The 23,970-nt window shown below is 41.9% G+C and overlaps 1 protein-coding gene across 1 annotated transcript in view; it reads right to left on the reverse strand.

The window, feature by feature from the left end:
- Nucleotides 1–23,970, reverse strand: part of LOC126187995 (uncharacterized) — a 238,708-nt gene that overhangs the window by 11,803 nt on the left and 202,935 nt on the right. The window contains exons 4-5 of the mRNA XM_049929404.1: nucleotides 13,193–13,283; nucleotides 1,891–2,014 (exon numbers count right to left, since the gene is read on the reverse strand). Of these exons, the coding sequence (XP_049785361.1) occupies nucleotides 1,891–2,014; nucleotides 13,193–13,283 (215 nt within the window). The remainder of the gene's footprint in view (nucleotides 1–1,890; nucleotides 2,015–13,192; nucleotides 13,284–23,970) is intronic.

The following is a 23,970-nucleotide window of genomic DNA, read 5'->3' on the forward strand; positions in this document are numbered from 1 at the left end:
TAAGCCGCAGAAATAATACTGTACTATTTTTATACCGGTTTATTGTCTTACGATCGCTTGAATGCACATAAAATATTCACATTAGCGGTTTCTAAAAGTACTGACCATCTTCAGACATGCTCAATCCACTAAACGCTTCGTACAGACATATAAAAAATACAGTTAGGCATTTGAAGTCATCTAAAATATTTCAATGATTCTATGTCATATTGTCACATGGCAAAAAGGTTACTTTTAAGTGTGTGAAAAGGCCATACGACAGTAAACAAATATGAATCGAGCTACTGTCAACACACTGCATTCAGAGCATGCTGTAATGACAGATAAAGATCTCTTAGTGCAGTAGGGACAGGGAACTAATGAGGCTAAGACTAGTAAGCACAGAAATTGGAACAACAGACTGATTGAGAGGCGTAAGTGTATTTAATTTATCTGTTACGACAGTATTGCCTACCTCATGCAGTGATGAAGAAAATATCTGAAGCGCAATCATTTCAAGATTATTAGTTGTAACTATAAGATTGAGCTCAAATGGGGACAGAGAAAAACCACAAAAGCCTAACTGCTGAACAGGCGAAGATATTCTATGAACGTTGGGCTAATCTGAAAGAAGAAAGTTAAGTAACAAAGATATTTTCACTAAACTTGATTCTGATTTACAGTTGGCTCTTATAATTACTCAGAAGCTTATGCTCACACTGCAGTGTACAAAAAGCCAGACACAATATCTTTACTGTAAGTAAGTTGTCAACTAACAGAAGCAAATCAGCCACAGCATAAGAGGGCACAAGTGTCAATTGTATTTCCAGATTTGTGTTCCCCACTGAAAAACAACAGTTTTGTTATGGTTCAAATGGCTCTGAACATTATGGGACGTAACTACTGAGGTCATCAGTCTCCTAGGACTTAGAACTACTTGAACCTAACTAACCTAAGGACATCACACACATCCATGCTCGAGGCAGGATTCGAACCTCCGACCGTAGTGGTCGCGCGGATCCAGACTGTAGAACCGCTCGGCCACCTCGGCCGGCAACAGTTTTGTCTATGTAGGTAAGATCGCAGATAAGCTATTCCATTCGGGGCACTGATACCACACATCTGCTGTTTTTCCGAATTGCCTTCTACTCTCGCGACACTGATACGAACGTTATATGTTATGTTTTTCGAAGCAACCTTAGGCGAAGTATAGCTAAATAAGATACATATTTGCTTCGAAAAAGTGACCGTTCGATGCACCTCAACTAACAATGGTAATACTGCAAATGACAATGTTAAAGTGATCTCCGTGACGAGATTAGTGTGGTATAGAGTTCTGCAACTATAAGATCTTCATACCAAACAAGTAAGTATTCATTTTTGTGGTTTATTTAAAGAAGCCTTGCACGAAATTAAATGACGCTTTACAGTACAGTCAAGAACACGAAAAAGCGAGTGGTTCAGTCCAGCGAAGTGATACGGTTTCTAACAATTACTGTCGCCAGAAGATACGTATTTTCTACAAATATATGCATTAATAGGTGTACACTTATATAACTTCGTTAATTTTTTCGCTGGATCTGGCATCTGGCTTAATCCTGTCGTTCCGGATATTCTGAAGAAGATGGTTGGGACGGACGTCGAAATATTGCCCTTGAAACTCGGAAAAACACCCGGAAGCATACCTTTAATCAATTACCCCGAGAGAACCTCAGAGATAGAATAAAATGCTGTTCATTGCATGTAATTACTCTTAAAAAATCGCGCTTATGTTGCAAAGTTAAGTGTTTTGTAAAGCGCCATCACCGGCTTGCTTAAAGAAAAGGAATTTGTTTACATTTTACAAGATATAAGATTAGCTTTCAAGTACGTATGCTACGATATTACACGTATCATCCTGTTTATACTTACCGATAGGAAGGGCCTGGTACTCGGGGTGGAACAGTTCGAGCTCCTCAGAAGCGTAACAGAGGAACAGCGGAGGCTTCTCGGCACCGCCGGGGTTCGAGTAGTGGTCAGCATTCGCACCCAGTACCTGTTGGACACAACAGCTCACTGCAAAGGTCACTAGCAACTGCCACATTAACCGTACAGTCTGTAGAATTACATTTACCCATTTATGGATAACTACTCACATAAAAGTGTCTATTTATCACAATGAACGTATCATTCTGTTGGTAAAATTTACTAAGTTTGGCAGATGTTCCTGCAATATCTGTGTTTCAGTTTTCTTCATAAGCCAACGGCCTTGCAGCAGTGGCAACACTGGTTACCATCAGATCACCTATGTTACCCCCCGTTACTATAGTGGAGTCATTTTTGGCCCCAGTATAATTATCTTATTTATTTCTGGAATGACGCCGCTCGTGCAACAAAGGGTGTATGTATTCTCTTAGAAGTCAATTGTCTTCAAGGAAACGTGTTAGTGCAAGTCGTGACATTGTTTGTTATAGAGCCATTGGATTTTGGGGTCACTGAAGACCTCAGGCTAGTACTTACGTGCACATTATTTCTAAATATTCCGTTGTGCTTTCTGAGTTGCGTGTGTGATCTAACAATGAGTAGTGAATTTTTTCACATCGACGGACATGTTATGATGGCGTAAGAGGTTATGGACTGTTTAGATAACACAGAAAATGAATCCGCAGAAGACGAACGAAGTCAGGAACATGATTCCGATATAAGTGATTGTGAAAGTGAACACAGTGCTCACAATACAGAGAACAATTTCTAATTTGGATGTATCAGAAGACGAAATCTCTGAAAATCATTCTGGTAGTTACTACTATGGAAAAAACAGGTTCAAATGGTCGCGAAACCAGCCCAGTAGTTCTAGAAGGAGAAAATCTAATATTATTGTTCAACGTCGGGGATTTATTGGACCTGCTCGGCAATGTAAGCCTTCTACGCCATTTGAAGCACGATCGCACAAATTCTTGAAGCGAGAGCAAATTCCAGTGTCACAGCGACACCCCATTTATAGAGGTATCAATCCTCTCCTTTTTAATGACCAACAACTCTACAAAACTTCTCTTCCTATCAACATTAATGATAGGAACGCGTTGATCATGTGTCTCTAGAAGAAATGCGAGCTTTTTCCGGATTGATATATCTCGCAGGTGCTTGTAAATCTAACCATGAGAATGCAGACTCGCTTTTTGCTACGGCGCTAACAGAATGAGCAATATTTAGAGCAATAATGTCCAAGGAACGGTTTCTTTTTCCTCTGTCTGTTATCAGATTTAATAACCGAGCAACAAGGGAACAGAGAAAACAATCAGGTGACAAGTTGGCAGCTATTTCCGAATTGTTTATTAAGTTTATATCCAACTTTGCAGCAATTTATAGCTGCTCCAATTTGCATCAGTTGATGAAATTCTATTAGGTTTTCGTGGACCCTGCTCTTTTAGAGTGTATTTACAAAACAAACCCCAAAAATAGTGGTTAAAATTATGTGTTTGTGTTGTGCAAAATCCCAGTATCCGCTAAAAGCTATAAAATTATTCAGGGAAGGCGACAAGGCCAAATCCATAAAACTAAGCATCCCACCACAGTCTTTTCTGTAGCTGGTTCAACATATTGCTAAGAAAAATAGAAACGTAAGTGGAGATACCGTAAGTGTAGAACTGCCTAATGAATTACAAAAGATTGGCCTGACATACGTCGGTACACTTCGGAAACAGAAACGTGAAATTCCGGCAGATTTCTTGCCCAATAAATCATATGAATTGGAACATACAAAATTGGTTTCACAAATGGTAACAATATGCTCCTATGTCCCCAAGAAAAGTAAATCAGTAGTCATGCTGTCATTAATGCATCATGACAAGCGCACTGATCAGCAGAGTGGTAAACCTGATATTATTCTACTTTACAATTCTACAAAGAGAGGCGTGGAAGCTCTTGATCAGAAGTGTGCTCTTTATAAATGTGGAAGAAGGTGTAAAAGGTGGCCACTAGCCGTATGGTGGACTATAATGGATATTGCTGTTGTTAACAGTTACGTAATATGGCATTACTGCAATCCTAACACAAATACGTCACGCTATCGATTTATGAAAGAACTGTCAACAAATCTAGCTGAAAAGCACATGAAACAACACGCAACTGTACCAACTCTATCAAAAAGTTTGAAAACATTAATTAATTCACATTTCGTTTGGAAGAACAGTTCCAACCATCAAACTCACGTGGACCTAAAAAGCGCCTATGATGTAACTTTTGCTCAAGAAATCATGACAAAAAAGTGTCAGTCACTTGTTCAAGATTTAACAAATATGTCTGCAAAAACCACTCTCAGCAGAAGACATTATGTGTACAATGCAATAAAGAGTAATTTTATTACGGACAACAATATTTTAGAAATTGAAATTTTTGTTAAGCATGAAGTAATAGCTGTTAATTTCTTTACTACGCATTAAAAATTACGTTTCCCCTTTCAGAGATTAAATTGGACCTTAATCAACTAGGCAGTTTAGCAAAAAAGAAGAGTTACAACTAAAATGAAAAATTTGTTACTTTAAAATTACCTATGCACTGAGAATTGAAAAAAATTTAGATATTAAAATAAATATGTTTTTTATGAGTTTCTGGCTTTCTTATACCTCATATATAGATTAAATCAATTGTAAACAAGTTAAAGTGAATGTGTATAAGACAATTACCATAAAAAATCGAATCAAAGGAAATCGAGATACCAATAATTTTTGGGGTCACTAATGACCGAACGAAAATAGTTGTGATAGTCAAAAATATCGATAGTAACTCACGGTTACGGAAGGGGGGGGGGTGGGTAGGACGTCAGACGAGCTGACTTGGAGCAGGAGAGGCACCACAGGACATTTTGAATTCCACTGTCTATACTTTTACAAATAAATTCATAAAACTTTGTCAGCACATCCAGGAAGGATACAGGATTCACACTCATAGCAGCAGAAGTTCAAAAATATAACAAAATAAATTTTTTGTCCATGTAAAATTTCATAATTTTTTCACTTACTCTTGGCTGCATTTGTTGCTATGGGTACACTTTTCTTCATAAGTAAGAGAGATTCTTCAATGAATTTAGCATTGCTTGTTAAACACAAACCCCTCAATGTAAAACTAGAATTTTCCATATCTATTAAAAACTGTAGTAAAAATTGAGTTAATTAACTATAAAATTTGAGTTTTTTAAAACACGAAGTTTAAAATGTAACAGCTCATTAATTTTTTCATTAATTAAATAAATTCTAGAGTTTCAAACACCTTTAAGCATGGTTTGTATTCTGTGCAAAATTCATCGAAGAATCTCTCTTACTTATGAAGAAAAGTGTACCCATAGCAACAAATGCAGACAATAGTAAGTGAAAAAAATGATGAAATCTCACATGTAAAAAAAATTATTTTGTTATGTTTTTGAACTACACTGCTATAAGTATGAATACTGAATCCTCCCTGGTCCTGCTGACAAAGATTTATGAATTTCTTTGTAAAGGTATAGACAGTGGAGACTAAAACGTCCTGTGGTGCCTCTCCTGCTCCAAATCGGCCCGTTTAACTTCCTACCCCATTAAGCACTGTCGGGCTTGGCTGGCACTTGGATGGTGACCATCCGATCTGCGGAGCAGGGTGCACTTGTGAGGCAAATTTAAAGCTACATAACTGAGAAGTAGCGGCTCCGGTCTCGTAAACTGACATACGGCTAGGAGAGCAGTGACAACAAGAACCTCTATTTCCGCATCCAGTGACGCCTGTGGGCTCAGGATGACTCGGCGGCCGGTGGGTAACGTAGGGCCTTCATGGCCTGTTCGGGTGGAGTTTAATTTAGTTTTTTGTTTTCTTCATAAACATGTGTTTGTTTCATCCTCCATGATGGTAACATTATCTTACAGAGTATTTGTTTCATTCTCCGAATGCAATTAACAAAGCAGTAAAGAAATTTCGTTGTTCCTTATGAGGATGATATTTTCTTGTGATCTTAGGCGTTGCAGTTACTGTTTTGATGACGACTGCATGCAAAATACACTCCTGGAAATTAAAATAAGAACACCGTGAATTCATTGTTCCAGGAAGGGGAAACTTTATTGACACATTCCTGGGGTCAGATACATCACATGATCACACTGACAGAACCACAGGCACATAGACACAGGCAACAGAGCATGCACAATGTCGGCACTAGTACAGTGTATATCCACCTTTCGCAGCAATGCAGGCTGCTATTCTCCCATGGAGACGATCGTAGAGATGCTGGATGTAGTCCTGTGGAACGGCTTGCCATGCCATTTCCACCTGGCGCCTCAGTTGGACCAGCGTTCGTGCTGGACGTGCAGACCGCGTGAGACGACGCTTCATCCAGTCCCAAACATGCTCAATGGGGGACAGATCCGGAGATCTTGCTGGCCAGGGTAGTTGACTTACACCTTCTAGAGCACGTTGGGTGGCACGGGATACATGCGGACGTGCATTGTCCTGTTGGAACAGCAAGTTCCCTTGCCGGTCTAGGAATGGTAGAACGATGGGTTCGATGACGGTTTGGATGTACCGTGCACTATTCAGTGTCCCCTCGACGATCACCAGTGGTGTACGGCCAGTGTAGGAGATCGCTCCCCACACCATGATGCCGGGTGTTGGCCCTGTGTGCCTCGGTCGTATGCAGTCCTGATTGTGGCGCTCACCTGCACGGCGCCAAACACGCATACGACCATCATTGGCACCAAGGCAGAAGCGACTCTCATCGCTGAAGACGACACGTCTCCATTCGTCCCTCCATTCACGCCTGTCGTGACACCACTGCACGATGTTGGGGCGTGAGCGGAAGACGGCCTAACGGTGTGCGGGACCGTAGCCCAGCTTCATGGAGACGGTTGCGAATGGTCCTCGCCGATACCCCAGGAGCAACAGTGTCCCTAATTTGCTGGGAAGTGGCGGTGCGGTCCCCTACGGCACTGCGTACGATCCTACGGTCTTGGCGTGCATCCGTGCGTCGCCGCGGTCCGGTCCCAGGTCGACGGGCACGTGCACCTTCCGCCGACCACTGGCGACAACATCGATGTACTGTGGAGACCTCACGCCCCACGTGTTGAGCAATTCGGCGGTACGTCCACCCGGCCTCCCGCATGCCCACTATACGCCCTCGCTCAAGTCCGTCAACTGCACATACGGTTCACGTCCACGCTGTCGCGGCATGCTACCAGTGTTAAAGATTGCGATGGAGCTCCGTATGCCACGGCAAACTGGCTGACACTGACGGCGGCGGTGCACAAATGCTGCGCAGCTAGCGCCATTCGACGGCCAACACCGCGGTTCCTGGTGTGTCCGCTGTGCCGTGCGTGTGATCATTGCTTGTACAGCCCTCTCGCAGTGTCCGGAGCAAGTATGGTGGGTCTGACACACCGGTGTCAATGTGTTCTTTTTTCCATTTCCAGGAGTGTATATTTTTATCGCTGCTACCTTCTTCGTCTTTCCATTATGCTAATAGGGTCATTATCTCATTTTGGTATATTTCGATCAATTTTACGATTATCCACCTTTTCCAAATTACTACATTTTGACAGCTTGCGCAGTCAGCATTCTCCGTACGTTATGTTGTGTAATGTACTTTACAGTCTGCCAATCATTTATAATGTTCTAGTAATTGTATTGCAGTGTTTTATTTGTTAATGCAGTCTACGTTCCTCGTTGAAAAGCCAGTTGTGTAGTGGCACACGCTGTGGTCTATAATGTAAGCAGCAGAAATACATATTATACACCGACAGAAAAAAATGCGACACGCTCAAGCCCGAGGTCATTTTACTGACAAGTGAGGTGACAGACAGTTCGTCATTGTAGGAGAATTCAGACAAAAAGAAACACACATGTCACAATAAAGGGTGCCCAAACAGCTGCACCAATACACAGTGTATGTCCTTTTGGTGGCAACCATTCTCGTATGCAAAAGGTCATAAAGGTGGCGAATGGTATCCTGTGGTACACTGTCAAAAGTGTCTTGCGTCTTTTGTGAAATTCGGCAATGGTTTTTTTCAGGCCTCAGAGAACGAGAAATTTCCACGAACGAGCAAGTTCCAGATTCACCATGGCCATTACAAGTTCAACCGGCGAGAGATCTGGTGATTTTGTGGGCCAGGGCATTTGTTACATACCAGGAAGAACACGATGCTTCGATGGAGCCACATGTGGACGTACACTGTCGGGCTGAAAAGATAGATCACTTTCCTGACGAAGAATTGGCAATACATGTTCAACTGCTGAGAGATCTGGCGATGTTGGCCAGGGCAGTTGCTGTAGATCAAGTACAACACGATGCGTGGTAGGGTCCTTACGTGGACCTACACTGTCGCCTGAAAAAGCCTTACGTGGACGCATACTGTCGGCTGAAAAAGTCTGTCAGTTTCCTGTCGGAGAAATCACATTAGCCTGTTAAGTGTCGTGGACACTGGTTACTTTACGCTGCAGAAATATCAAACGAGACCACGAGTTGTAACTGATGGACCCCCACACCATAAAGCCTGGGATGGGACCTGTGTATCGTGAGGGAATGCGCTCTGGAATAAACAGTTCCCTTGATCTACGCCATAAACCTCTACGTCCATCACTTGCATACAGACAGAATCTACTCTCATACTGAAGACAACAGAGCACCATTCCACTCTCCTTTCACGGCACCAAAGTAGCCTTACTTGGCAGCGCCATGATATCATCAGTCGCCTAGCCAGAACACACGTGATCTTAATTATGCTGCCGGCAGACTGTTCCCAACTGTCTCTGATGACACAGCAGGTACAACATGTGCCTTGATTTCGTACCTGGACGATGTCTGATCAGCCACTGCTACTCGCAGAATGCGTAGATCTTTACGTGCGTCTGTACAATGCAAATGTCCAGGGCCTTGCCTGATGGTGTGGGGATTTTCCAGAGACCACTGCTGATAACAGCGACACACCACCAATACACTGTGCCCAACAAGTGCAGCAGTCCGACGATACCTCCACACACCTTCCTCCAAGGCCCAGAATGCCTCTTCAAGAGGCTGAAACCTTTCAACAGCAGTACCTACTCGTCGGTGGGGCATGGTTGTATCCTACAATGAATGTGGCGAACAGTGATCACCTCTAAACGCAGCACAGTTACTGCCTACAGAGTCAGAACTGAGGGCGCCCATAGAGGGCTTCTGAGCGCGACCGTGACAAATGAATCACTAACACTTCAGCCCTTCAGTATGCACGTATTATATTCTGGTGTCACTGAACACAGACTTTGAGGACGGTACATTCCTTCTGGCAGTCTATATATAATTTGAGTGTCGAAGTTATAACTAAATACATAGAAGTAAGTATGCCTGCTGCAGAAATGGGATCACAGAAACACTATAGCTATTTTTTAGATTTCGGTATGTCAGTCGGTAAAAACGGAACATTTTGTCAGGAACAAGAACACGAGTCAAGTCGAAATTTATGTCACATACTGAGGTTTAAGGTCCCTTGGCGGTGTAAAAGAATACTCTTAATACAATGCAGTCAAGAGATACAGCCAGTTATGTCACATATTTTGATGCCCGTAAACACGCTCTTTGAAATCTATACGGTATCTCTCGTTGAATTAGTCACAAAATTTGGCAAGAAACAAGACTTCGTAGTAAAAGTAAAGGAAAAAATCTGAAAACTCTTAATTTATAATTATATTGCTCGAAAAATGTTTTCTGTGATTTGTTATCCGACTGCTTATCTGTCTGTCTGCCTGACTGTTTGTTAAGACCACTTTTCCCTAGGAACAGGCAGAGATATCAATTTCAGATTTATCTCATACACTAAGATCTAGCGTCCCTTTGCGGTGCAATGTACAATTTTCGGATATTTTTTTTTCTTTTACCTGTACCGTCAAACCCTGCTTCTTGCCAAATTTCATGATTCTAGGCCAGTAGAAGTATCCTCTAAAATCTTGAGAAGTGAGTTTGCGAGTATCAAAATATGTGACATAAATGCAATTGCCAATTAGCATAGCACTTTAATATAACTCCTAAATTAATAACATATATTAAATTACAATATCATATGCGAAAGAAATTACCAAAAATGCATACTTAAAACTTTAAATTAAAACATTCTCGACAGTCTTGAAATTCGCAGGACCGATATCTTCCCAGTATCGACACTGATAACAGAAAAAAATCCTCTAGATATCGGGCTAAGTGAACTACAAGGGCTATTCGGAAAATTAGATCCGATCGGTCCGGAAATGGAAACCACTGTGAAAATCCGATGAAGCTGATGATTTGGGCATTGTTTTTAGCATGCCCATCGATCGCGTCACGTCGCTCTTTTCAGTTCTGAGCATACAGTGGGCACGTAAAGATGCCTAGCAAATGGTGTCTCCCGCCAAGTACGATGGCCTGGTGAGTAATTTCGCCTGAAGCTACGCAGCCCACATAGCATAGCTGTCATCCGTTTCCTTCTTCAAGACAATTCTCAGCCGCATTCTGCTGGCGTAATGAATATGCTACTGCAGCGATTTCGATGTGAAGTGTTTGATCACCCACAGCTGGTTCCTCTGAGTTTCTTCTCTGCTCACATGAACCGCTGGCACATTTTGGTGCGGCAACGAGCTGTAGATCAGCGTAGGGATTGGCAGAAAACACTGGCGGCTGGCTTCTATGACGAGGGTATTGGAAACTTGGTTCAACGCTACAACAGTCTTCTAAGTCGGAGCGGCGACTATGTACATCAGTAGCTGGAAGTTGTAGCTAACTGTTGCAAATAAAATATTTTTGATTTTCTCAGTGGTTTCCATTTAGTGACCGATCGGAACTTACTTACTTGCCTAATATCTCTTGTATACACATAACTAAGATTGTATGAAACCCTCGGTGTGCGTGTTCTGATCGCTCTTATCCCGAGTTTTGTCATTGAGATAGGCAAACCGACTTACATCATTTGCCTTGTTACAGTTGTGGTGTGATGGCTGATGTTATTGGTAGTGATAGACTGAATAAAAAGCAGACAATGAAAAGTGTCAGTGTCAGGAAGATGGGATTGCTACACGAGTTCTGCACAGGTGTTATACTACAGACACCTTATACGATTACCTGATTGCTCACAACTGAAGTCTTGAACTATGTCTCAAATCATGTATACACACAGGAACGTCTCACTGTCTTCGACAGTAGATTCATTATGCCTAACAGTGAGTATAACTACAAATTGTCAGTTCACGTTTTCAGTCCCGTTGACAGCTGGACAAATTATTTATTAAAAATACCGTCACGTAGCGCAACACGGCTTTTGCCTCTCATTCCCCAATTACCCAAGGGAAAACATTGCGTTTTTTTTTTTTTTAAGTCGACAACCCTAAGGATGGTATGATAGCTCGAGTCGTGTCGTTTGCCAGATGTCTTCTTTGTTTCCCCATAACTGGTGCATTCTACGTCTTCTACGATCTGGTTTGTACATTCATTAGCCTCGTTCCTGAGAAAATATCCTTCCGCTTCCTTTGTTCACAGTTTTCAACAGTGACTCACGGCGCCATTTATGCTACATTGTTCATGTTTTCGTTTTTTTTTATCAAGGGTTTTTTTCTTATTGACTTGTTGCAGGACGTTTTGAAACATTTTGTGAGTGGCCGCTTCAGCAGATACGGCTGCTACTGCCGTCGACATGTTGCGTCACTCGTGCGCTCAGCATGAAACAGAAGAAATATGAATTCATTAGAATCTTCCGCTGAGGTTGCGACATTCGAATGGTTCGACACTGCCTAGTTCTGGAAGGATTCGATGACGACAAGCTAGATCTGTCAAAATCGGTAACGGTAATAAAAATAATTGCTAGCGATGTTGCAAAACTTGATTTTTTCAATAATAATATTGAAAAGCATTGGCCATTATTATCTGGTGAAAGGTCTCCTGTCCTATGTTCTGATTTTCCCACTGTAACAGAGACTCGACAACATATATCTTGAGAAAAATCTGACCCATGAAAGCTCACACATTGCTACATTGGTGAGTAATTATGTTGCTGAAACAGGAAATTCTCTGAATTGAAGTTCTATTTTCTTGCTCCTCATGACTTTCACTTTTCCTTTCTTTCACATTCTGTTTTCTATGAAAATGGAATCTCCGAATTTTAGAAATACAGTCACTTGCCATTTGACTTTTACGTCAGTCGTCATGTTTCACTTTCTTCATGTCTTCCGAAAGGTGTTGACATGTTGATAAGATGGAGAGTATCCTATAATCCTATCGTTCCGCTTAGAGGACACCTTTTTTGAATTTCCACATTTTTCATGACACTCTGCCATCGGAAAGATATTTCTTTCAAGGACTCACCAGCATATGTTTTAAGTTTTTCAATATTTAACATTGCTTGTTGCAATTTGCTACAGAAAAAAGGGATGATCTGCTTTACATTAAATGTAAGAATGGAAGGAAAATTCGAGTTAAACTTCCTGTTGACAACGGGGTCATTAGTGACAGAGCACAAGCTCAGAATACGGAAGGATGGTGAAGGAAATTGCCTGTAGCCATTTCAGAGGAACAATCCTGGCATTTGTCTGGAGCAGTTTGGGGAAATCACGTGAAACTTAAATCTGATGGCCCATCTGATGGGAACATGAAGCGTATCCAGAATGCGAGTCATTGTGTTAACTACCAAACTACATGAATTGTTTCTTGTATTACATCTACAAAGTTCTGATCATGCAGCCTAATAATTATTCTCCTCGTTGCATACTTGTTAGAAGCATGAGTACTTAAGTATGTCTCAATAACTACTGCGTCCGAACAGACCTGAAAAGGCCCAACGGTACCGACTGACCGCCACGTCACCCTCAGCGCACAGACGTCATCGGATGCGGATATGGAGGGAATGGGATCAGCACACCAACCTTCCGGCAGTTGTCAGGTATCGTGACCTGCAGCCGCTACTTCTCGCCTCAAGTAACTCCCTAATTGGCCTCACAAGAGCTGAATACAGTCCCAGTTACCAACAGCGCACGACAGGCCCATCCAAGTACTAACCACGCCCGACTGTGCTTAACTTCGGTGATCTAATTGAAACTGGTGTTTCCAAAGCGACAAGGCCGTTGACATATCAACATAAACGCTCGAATAATTTTATATCTGTTATATCAGGGAAATACTTAGATCCGTATCGTAAGCTACTTGGATAACAGTTGGAGTTCTGCTCTTGTGACTGAAAAACTGTGTGATCAGGATGGTAACGAGCAGCCGACATTTACTCACCAGCTGCCTTTGGTTGTTTAGCGGAACTTCTGCTGCCACTCCTCGGTACTCTCCGGCGCCCGACCTGCGTCTCTGTCTCTTCCGCCGATACCTGCAACATTCGATGAACCCGTGACATGAGTAAAAGTCGTAAAACCGCGATTACCTTAGCAGCTACAAGAACCTGTGAAGAATCATTGCATCTGCAACTGGTGAAACTATCCCGTTGTATTCTGTTTTCTATGAGTTGCCAAGCACAGCTTATGCAGGGGTCTGAAGGCAAGGAACTAATTGATAAAAATCTAGCTAAGAGAACAGCCTCATCACGGAAAACAGTAAACTACAGCAAAATACGTATAAGTGCATAAAAGAAAAAAAAACTAAGAAACGAGTTTAGAAACATATAGAGATTGCGTGGCAGCGAACAGAAAGTGAGGAAAACACAAAATCATATTTTCCTATGAGCTACCAAAGTTTAACGATCAAGTTACCACTATCACAGAACATTACAGCCATGTTAACACTTAATGGAGAACTGAAAGCATACTATAAATGCTTAGAAATATTTAATGATGCACTGTGCATATTTAATGCGGAGACAGAAGTATTGATCATCTATTTAGCCTGCAGTAATTATAGGAGACTAGCTCCCTCAAGAAGCTAATTACTGAAAAAGGAGGACGATGTTCTTTCAGTACTTCAGGTTTAGATAAAAAATGCATAACTTTTTTATCTCAACAAGTTTGTCAGTTGTGTGACAGTCTTTTACTGTCAAACACAGGGTGATTCCGTGACGATGATACAAACTTTAAGGGATAACGGTCAAGAGTAAATGTATGAAAGAGAAGTGAAGGACCTTGGTTCGGAAACGATCGAGTCGAAAAGTGTAAGTGAAACTCGTTCTGGTACCTCTGACCGTAAAACACATGTATTGTTGTTGCTAAGACTGCAGGGTAGGCCACTTTCAGGAACGGACCAAAACAAAAAAAGTCCTCTAGACATGGGATCTAAAATGCATACCATAAGAGCTCTGGGCATTTGTTCAGAAGTGACCTGTTTCGTAATAGCGAAGATGAACAAATAACCATATATCTTAAGATATGAATTTTAGATCCCATTTTACTGCACATTTTGTCTTATTTTGGTCCATACTACAGCCTATCTAAGTTGCCTGCCCTACAATCTTAACAACAACGGTAGAGGTACATGTATTCCACTGTCAGAGGTTTCACAATGATTTTCCCTTATAAATTTGGACTTGGTCGTTTCCGGAATAAGGTCCCTCACATCAAACTGATACACTTACCCTTCTCCAACAACCCAGAAAGTTTGTAACATCGTCACGGAATCACCCTTTATAACTTAAGACACACTTTGAAAAACCTGATTGTAAGCTAGAAGGCTAACAGATTTGTAATGATAAATTAGATAAAGATCCATACACGTAGATACAAATCGGATGTTTCAGTAATTATTAAGTGTTGGTCTAATCTAATTTCTTATTTGAAAAGATATGTACCCGATACAGCTGAAACCTGGCATTGTAATTGCTGTATCCAAAGCCACAATGTAGATGAATCAACATATTTCATTTGTCGGAGCGAATTCAGATATAATTACGAGGTGTTGCCGCTTTTTGGCATGAAATGCATCTGACAGCTATGAATGATCATAGTAGCTCCTTTTATCATGAGTCGGCTTCTGACTGTCCAATGGGGGTCGTAGAATGGGGGAATACCAGTATGTGAATTCGTAATTTGGATCCGGAAGTTTGGTAGGGCAAGAGGTACCGACGCAGTTAGAGCTGTAAGGCTGGTAGCTATGAATCACATCACAGATGCCATCATACCGCAATGGAATCCCTATCCCAAAGCAAAGAAAATGGGACGACATGGATTATGGAACACACAATTAATGCAGTATTCTGCCTAAAAATGTCTGATGAATTGGATTTCCTGGAATATTTATAGAATGAACACGGAAGAGAACAAACACGGAAGAAATATTGTTACACCGTTGCAAATTTCATGAAAATATCTTTGCAAAAAGCGTATGGTGATAGGGGACTACAATTTATTTGTTCTACTTTTCCTTTCGTGTTCTCTTTTCCCTTCATTTAATGTGACTACGTGATTTGCGGTGCTGTGCAAACTACTTATCTACTTTTCTATGCTCCATATGCTGAGATTTTTCGTCATGCAAAACTTCATTAGAAAAACACTAACACATAAACAGACGTAGGATCTTGTCTCAAGACCATTCTGAACTTGCTTGGTGTGGTGCACATTCCAATACATATCTCCACATATACTGCGGACAGGCTGCTTGTCTACTGCCGGCCGCGGTAGCCGAGCGGTTCTAGACGCTCAGTCCGGAACCGTGCGACTGCTACGGTCGCAGGTTCGAATCCTGCCTCGGGCATGGATGTGTGTGATGTCCTTAGGTTAGTTAGGTTTAAGTAGTTCTAAGTTCTAGGGGACTGATGACCTCCGCAGTTAAGTCCCATAGTGCTCAGAGCCATTTGCTTGTCTACTTCATGACATTGACTAAGACTGGTACTCTACAATAGCTGAAAGAAACTTCTATTTCCGTTATTTAAGGTACATTATTTTTTAAAACAGTATATAACCTCAGGAAGTGAACATTTAGTTTCGAGTGTCAGCGAGGATGTCTGCTACCAGGTTATGCTAGTTTGTATTCAATATTTCCATCAGGAGTTTTTGAATTAAAAGACGCTTACTTTGTTACAACGATTACTTTTTTGTACGGCGTCCAGTGAATATTTTATTTTCTGTCTGACAACCAAGATAAATGGCTCTGAGCACTATAGGACTTACATCTGAGGTCATCAGTCCCCTAGAACTCAGAACTACTTAAACCTTACTAACCTAAGGACATCACACACATCCATGCCCGAGGCAGGATTCGAACCTGCGACCGTAGCGGTTGCGCGGTTCCAGACTGAAGCGCCTAGAACCGCTCGGCCACACCGGCCGGCTGAGAACCAAGAAGGCCGCAGGCTTTAAATTCCTATGAAGGACTGTCAATTCGTTCATCTGCTGTTAATTGTGTTTTATCCTTAGTTCTTTATTTGGCATAAAGAAGTACAGTACGTCAAGATATTTGTTTATGAAAACTGCATTATGAAGAAATACACTTTTTGTTTCGCTGTATATTACGAAGATTCAATTCACCACAAGGAACTTCCGTGGCGGCAAATGGATTCTGAGGAAGACTTACAATTTTATTTCACACCATATATTTCTTGATTTCGTTCTTTATTGCTGTAAAGGTGTGGAGATTATGTATCACTCTTTGTCGGAACGTGATATTTAAGTTTAAATTTAATTAAAGCAGTGAAGCTCGGCGATGAAGGCACCCTTGGAGAGCGCAAGGAAGACGGTTATGGGAGAAGGAGCCCCCCCCCCCCCCCAAAAAGGATAATTCAGTCGTAAGAACCATTAACCGCGAAATGGCAAGGTCCCATATTTGAGTTCCGGTCCGGCACACAGCTTTAATCGGCAAGAAATTTTCTAGAATGTTACTTCTGTAGTGTACCAACACTCCGTCCCTTTCCACAACAGTACTCTGCGCCACAGCGATGGCCATAAACAGGCTTAGGAACACGTACAACACCGCCAGCAGGTCCTTATGTGGTCGATACTTTGAATTATTGGGAATTAATCTTACGGAAGCTATGATAACGATAATGAGCGCAGCCAAATATAATCGAGATGCATGACGCAGAGCATTTAATGGAGAAAGGCAACAGGAAAGTATTCTCGAATAGTTTTCGGTCTGAAGTTATAATTTTCAGATTCAACAGAGCGATGATGCTGCGGGCATACGTAATTTTTGGTGCCTATGTGATCTCTGACCTTAAAATGAGCTCCAACTTCCATTCGTGTCATGAGTTACTGGTTTTACCTTGTATTTATATATAACTCTTTTCTGTTCGTGTTGTAACCTTGTTAGTTTTACATCATCTCCTTGTGAAGAACTCTACATTTTGCTTTCATTTACCGCACGACGCACTTAATGTCAATCAGCAGACGTTTGTGCAGTAGTTGTTCCGTACTATTCTGCGTACGTACAAACCCTAAAACATAATTAATAGCGAAAACTGACTCGGGTGAAAATATGCGACAGTAGGAGAAAGAACGTTCCGATAAACATAGCTCCGCAAATCAGTTGTTTGCGAGATAATTGCGAAATCGTGTTACAAACCGCCAATGACTTGAGTACAAAATACGGTTTTAGTTAGTTAAACATACACTGAGGTGATAAAAGTCGTGGGATACCGCCCAGTATCGTGCCGGACCGCCTGTTGCCCGGCGTACTGCAACAACTCGGCATGGCGTGGACTCAACACATCGTTGGAAGTACTCTGCAGAAGTATTGAGCCATGCCTCCGTTACAGCTGTCCATAACTGCAGAAGTGTTGCCAGTGCAGCATTTTGGGAGCACAATATGACCTGAAACTTTCTGGCAGATTAAAACTGTGTGCCCGACCGAGACTCGAACTCGGGACCTTAGAGTTCGAGTCTCGGTCGGGCACACAGTTTTAATCTACCAGAAAGTTTCATATCAGCGCACACTCCGCTGCAGAGTGAAAATCTCATTCTGGAGACATTATGACGTGTCTACTGCGTCCCATAAATGCTGCGTTTCATGTCGAGCGATCTGGGTAACCAAATCATTCGCTCGAACTGTCCATGGTACTAGAGGGAGCTGTAGAGGGCAAAAACTGTAGAGGAAGACAGAGATTGGAATACGTCAAGCAAATAATTGAGGACGTAGGTTGCAGGTGCTACTCTGAGATGAAGAGGTTAGCACAGGAAAGGAATTCGTGGCGGGCCGCATCAAACCAGTCAGTAGACTAATGACAAAAAAAAAAAAAAAAATTGGTGACATCTTGAGTAAGGCTTCGTGGGGTCTGTGCCACACTCGAACCCTACCATCAGCTTTCACCATCCCCCAATCGGGACTCATCTGACAAGGCCACTGCTTTTCAGTCGTCTAGGGTCCAACCGATATGGTCTCGAGCCCAGGAGAGGCGTCCAGGCGGTGCCGTGTTGTTAGCAAAAGCACTCGCGTCGGCCGTCTACTGTCGTAGACCATTATCGCCAAATTTCGACGCACTCTCCTAATAAATTATTACGTCCCACGCCCCATATTAATTTCTGCGGCTATTTCACACACGGTTGCTGCTCTGTTAGCACTGCTAACTCTACGCAACCGCCGTTGCTCTCTGTCGTTAAGTGAAGACCGTCGGCCACTGTGTTGTCCATGGTGAGAGGTAATGCCTGAAATTTGCTGTTCTCAGCACACTCTTGGCAGTGTGGATCTTGGAAAATTCAATTCCCCAACGCTTTCCGAGATGGAATGACCCATGTGTCTAGCTCCAACTAGAACTTCGCATTCAAAGTCTTTTAATTTCCGTCGTGCGGCCGCAGTCACGTAAGAAATTTTTTACATGAATCACCCGAGTACAAATGACAGCTCCGTCAATGCACTGTCCTTTTATACTTTGTGTACGCGATACCACAGCCGTCTGTATATGTGCATATCATTATCCCATGACTTTTGTCACCTCAGTGTCGTTTAAATGCTATCTTTTCGATAAGACCGCATTATGGACCTCAAATTACATCCATGGCCTGTGGTTGGAGACTGTGGTGTATGCATGATGGGGCACCGGATCTTTTTACTCCTGATGTAATAGGGTACAAGCGCTGATATGAAGCAGGAGGTGTCTGGGGTTACCCAAAAGTTATCGAGCACAACACTCCCGTTGATACGGTTGATGAACTGGAGCAGTAAATGATACAGTCTTCCCAAAATTTATGAGATAACCCCTTTTTGCGTCAAACAATTCGTGACCCACAGCAGAGATGTAAGCAGCATTGTATCCAAATGTGCAGAAGCATGAAAAGCATCTTTTAACAGATATGAGTGTATGAAGCAGTAAGCTAAGGAAGGCCATGGGTGAAATTTGAATGCAATTAGATGAAGCCGTGATCGCAAAGTTTACATGTCATATGTTTGTACCAAATAGGGCAATACTTTGTAATGTAGTCAGTGGTGGCTCGTAGCAACATATTCCGAAATACCTCGCCACTGACTGGTTTCGTCACTTATTTTCACTGGAATGTTTTTCCTTCTAATGTATATTTTCTCCTATGTTGGTTTCTGTTATTAATTATGATATTCACTACATTACCCGACACGAACGAACCGAGATAAAAACTTTTAAAAATTTAGGGGGCTGTGTAATGTTCCCCAAGTGTTAGCGGATTTCGTGACTGTGTGTTTTCGCGCAGTAGCGCTGAGACGATTTTATCGCTGATTAGTAAACACTGCGATTACAATAAAACCTCTCTGTATCTATGTAATGTTAAATGAACCGGACCGGAAACTTTTGTTCGCTCCTTCCTCTTCAGCCATTGTCCGGTACGGTCGCAATAATCTATATTACGTAGAGATTCAGTTTTTTTGTACTCATTTTGCGCAATAACAATTATTTAATTTCATTTTGTTTATCATTACGACTAATTATACCTTTTTTCCTCTGCTTTTTCATGAATTTGATAAGAAAATGTGGCTTACTTTGTGAGGGGATGTCTATTGGTGAATGACCGCACATTAACGGCACCAATCAGTGGAATACGATTGGTTTGCTTTCAGAAAAGAAACTGCATCTAAAATTTCACTTTTAGCAAAAGGAAGTCCGATAGCGATTAGGCGTAAATCACGCCCCAAAATTATACTCGCCAACAGACAATCCCGGTAGAGAAGCCTAGCTAAAAAATATGGTGGTAATTAAATGCCTAAATTTCAATATTTTAAAAACAAATAATAATATGAAAACAAAATAATAATAATAATAATAATAAACCCCCCACCATAGAGACTGCTAGTGGAGTTGGTAATAGTCTGTCATGACATGTTGGAACGTGAATGTTTTTCGACCTTGAACCGTGTTCTTAGCTGTAACAAGTTTCATTAAATCGTTCAAGTGGTTAACAACAGACGTTCTCCTGCACTCGAGGTCTGACTCACATCACAGACACTAGCCAAGTGCTACTAATTTGTGCGCAGCTTTGCTGAAATGAAGTTGGCAGTGAACCTTTCACTCTGTAGCAGCAAAGTTGGCACTGTTCTAAAATTCACTGACTTTAAGTAATGTGCCGGACCAGGGCTCAAATTGAATAGAATTTTACGTAACATGACGATCTGGAAAGCAATAATGATGATCAAAATTATTATTTGATTGTCTTGATTGCGAAGTTTTTTGAATAAAATTACTGGTTGGTATACGCTGAAACCATCTTGACAATCTACAATATAATTAAAAGGAAGCAAATTACTAGCTACTACATTAAAAGGTTGAAAACAAATGACAGAAGTGATAACTAAAACAAGTTATAAGATGCAAAAATAACACGCCCCAAAACTGCAATACATGTTTCAACCAGGTACATATTGGATGCAAAGCGATCCGAAAGGGCGTTCATGCATGGATTACGTATAAATAGTCATACAAAGTAATTAAAAGGAAGTTCATTTATAAGTACAGATCCTTAAAATATTTTCATTTGTACGTAAGAAAGCAGGAGTTATAAAAAAATTGTTTCACCATATGAAAAAGTATTCTTCTGCTGACGGTTTAAAGCTAGTCATAACGTAACAGAACGTTCGAAAACTAAAAAACCATTACATAAATCAGCCCAAAGTTGAGTACATTGTGATGGCTCTAAAATTAGTCTTATAAAGGATGAAGACGAAATAAATTTAAACAACGTACACACTCTCTTGTGTTTCATATTACATTTTACGTTTTGATTCGTACAGTAAGTAAGAAAAATTTAAATGAAACAAAACCGGATATCAAGTAACGAAATTAATTAAATTCTGACCAGCTTTAAACTGTCAGAGGGCGAATACGTTTTTCATACGGTTAAACATTTTTTTTAAATATCGTGCTTTCTTCTATATACACCATGTGACCAAAAGTATCCGGACACCCCCAAAAACATACGTTTTTCATATTAGGTGATTTGTGCGGCCACCTACTGCCAGGTACTTCATATCAGCGACCTCAGTAGCTGATGACATCGTGAAAGAGCTGAATGTGGCACTCGGCGGGGCTCACGGACTTCAAACGTGGTCAGGTGATTGGGTGTCACTTGTGTCGTACGTCTGTACACGAGATTTCCACACTCCTAAATATCCCTACGTGCACTGTTTCCAATGTGATAGTGAAGTAGAAACGTGGAGCGACACGTACAGCACAAAAGCGCACAGGCCGACCTCGTCTGTTGACTGACTCTATCAGATCCAGATCCAGATCCAGATCAGCACACAGGAATTCCAAGCTGCATCAGGATTCTCAGAAAGTACTATGACAGGCGGGAGGTGAGAAAACTTGGATTTCATGGTCGAGCGGCTGCTCATAAACCATACATCACGCCGGTAAATGCCAAATGACGCCTCGCTTGGTGTAAGGAGCGTAAACAATGCTCGATTGAACAGTGAAAAGACGTTGTGTGCAGTGACGAATCACGGTACACAATGTGGCGATCCGATGGCAGGGTGTGGGTATGGCGAATGCGCGGTGAACGTCATCTGCCAGCGTGTGTAGTGCCAATAGCAAATTTCGGAGGCGGTCGTGTTACGGTGTGGTCGTGATTTTCATGGAGGAGGCTTGCCCCCCTTGTTGCTTTGCGTGGCACTATTACAGAACATGCCTACATTGATGTTTTAAGTCCCTTCTTGCTTCCCCCTATTGAAGAGCAATACGGTGATGGCGACTGCATCTTTCAACAAGATCGAGCACCTGTTCATAATGCACCGCCTGTGGCGGAATGGTTACACGACAATAACATCCCTGTAATGTACTGGCCTGCACAGAGTCCTGACCTGATTCCTATAGATCACCTTTGGGATGTTTTGGAACGCCGACTTCGTGCCAGGCCTCACCGACTGACATCGGTACCTCTCCTCAGTGCAGCACTCTGTGAAAAATGGGCTGCCATTCCCCAAGAAACCTTTCAGCACCTGATTGAACGTATGTCTGCGAGAGTGAAAGCTGTCGTCACGGCTAAGAGCGGGCGAACACCGTATTACATTCCAGCCTCACCGATGGAGGGCGCCACGAACTTGTAAGTAATTTTCAGCCAGGTGTCCGGATACTTTTGATCACATAGTGCAACTGATAATGTTTTACAGGTCTATAGTTTTAAATTAACTTGTCTTTAATTAATCTGAATGATTATTTGTACCTTATGTTAGCATCAACCCCCTCTAGGATCACTTTGCATCATATATATAGCTGGTTGAAGCATGCACGGCAGTTTTCATTCGTGTTATCTTTGTATCTTATGACTTGTTGCAGTGCAGCGGAATGAGAGGTGTATCGTGTTTTTGTTGTAACTACCGTCATCTTGAAACTTCCTGGCAGATTGAAACTGTGTGCCGGACCGAGACTCGAACTCTGGACCTTTGCCTTTCGCGGGCAAGTGCTCTACCATCTGAGCTACCCAAGCACGACTGACGCCCCGTCGTTACAGCTTTTTCCGCCAGTACCTCGCCTCCTACCTTCCAAACATTACAGAAGCTCTCCTGCGAACCTTGCACAACTAGCACTCCTGAAAGAAAGGACATTGCGGAGAAATGGCTTAGCCACAGCCTGGGGGGTGTTTCCAGAATGGGATTTTCACGCTGCAGCGGAGTGTGCGCTGATATGAAACTTTCTGGCAGATTAAAACTGTGTGCCCGACCGAGACTCGAACTCGGGACCTTTACCTTCCGCGGGCAAGTGCTCTACCATCTGAGTAACATGTCTGTAGTAAAATGCTCAACAACTGATACTAATTTCATAGATTTTGATTAAACTTGTCACAGTTAAACTTGTAAGAATAAATTTAAATGCCTAAAAATAGTTGAGTACTAATTCAACGCAACATGACCGTAACAGCTGGTGCTCAAAGAGGGGTAGAAACCAACGAAATTTTTCTATACACAGTAATACAAAGAATACCTGAGTAAATTCGTAGTTACTTTGATGTTACACAGCGTTGCGAAATTTCGTACACAAATCTGACACTTCTACTAGCAACACGACTCAGCAGAGCATTGCGTCGAAATTAACACGGAAGATGGATAGGGTACATCATTGAATGATCCATCAAATCAATGCCAGAGTTCATCAACTGTAGCGGCTGGCGAGTGGTGGTGGGTAAGTCTGCCGAAGACAGATGGCCAAACGTTTGAGTGAGTGATTTGGACAGACTGTCTAACACTCTTTGCATCGAGTTATACCAGGAAAATACAGAAATATGCAGTGTTGCTTTATCGTGTTGAAGCATAACGTTAGAGAGACCTCGAAGATAAAGCTCAGCCACCAGCTTTAATACGTTAGAAACGTAATGGCTGCTTTCCAAGTTACAAGCTATGCGAACCAGAAGTGAATCTCTTGCGTGTCCAACATAGAATCCCATACCATCACGCTGGATCAGATAACAATCGCGTATGCAACGTTGGTTCACCTTATAGTCTACTCGTATCGGTATGTCCATCGCGATTATACACGCGCAACGGCACTCTTCTGAAAAGACCACATCTTGACATTTTTCTGTACAGAGTGACTCAAAAGACTGTTAACATGGGAATATTCAATTCTTCACGGAATAAAGTAGGTAGAGAGGTAAAAAAACTCAAACACGTGTTTGAAATGACATGGGGTTTTATTGAAAAGTGTGTACAAAACGGCCAACAAATAGCGCTTCATATCGGCC

This window comes from Schistocerca cancellata, chromosome 5 (genome assembly GCF_023864275.1).
Source record: "Schistocerca cancellata isolate TAMUIC-IGC-003103 chromosome 5, iqSchCanc2.1, whole genome shotgun sequence".
In the NCBI taxonomy this organism is placed as follows: Eukaryota; Metazoa; Arthropoda; class Insecta; order Orthoptera; family Acrididae; genus Schistocerca; species Schistocerca cancellata.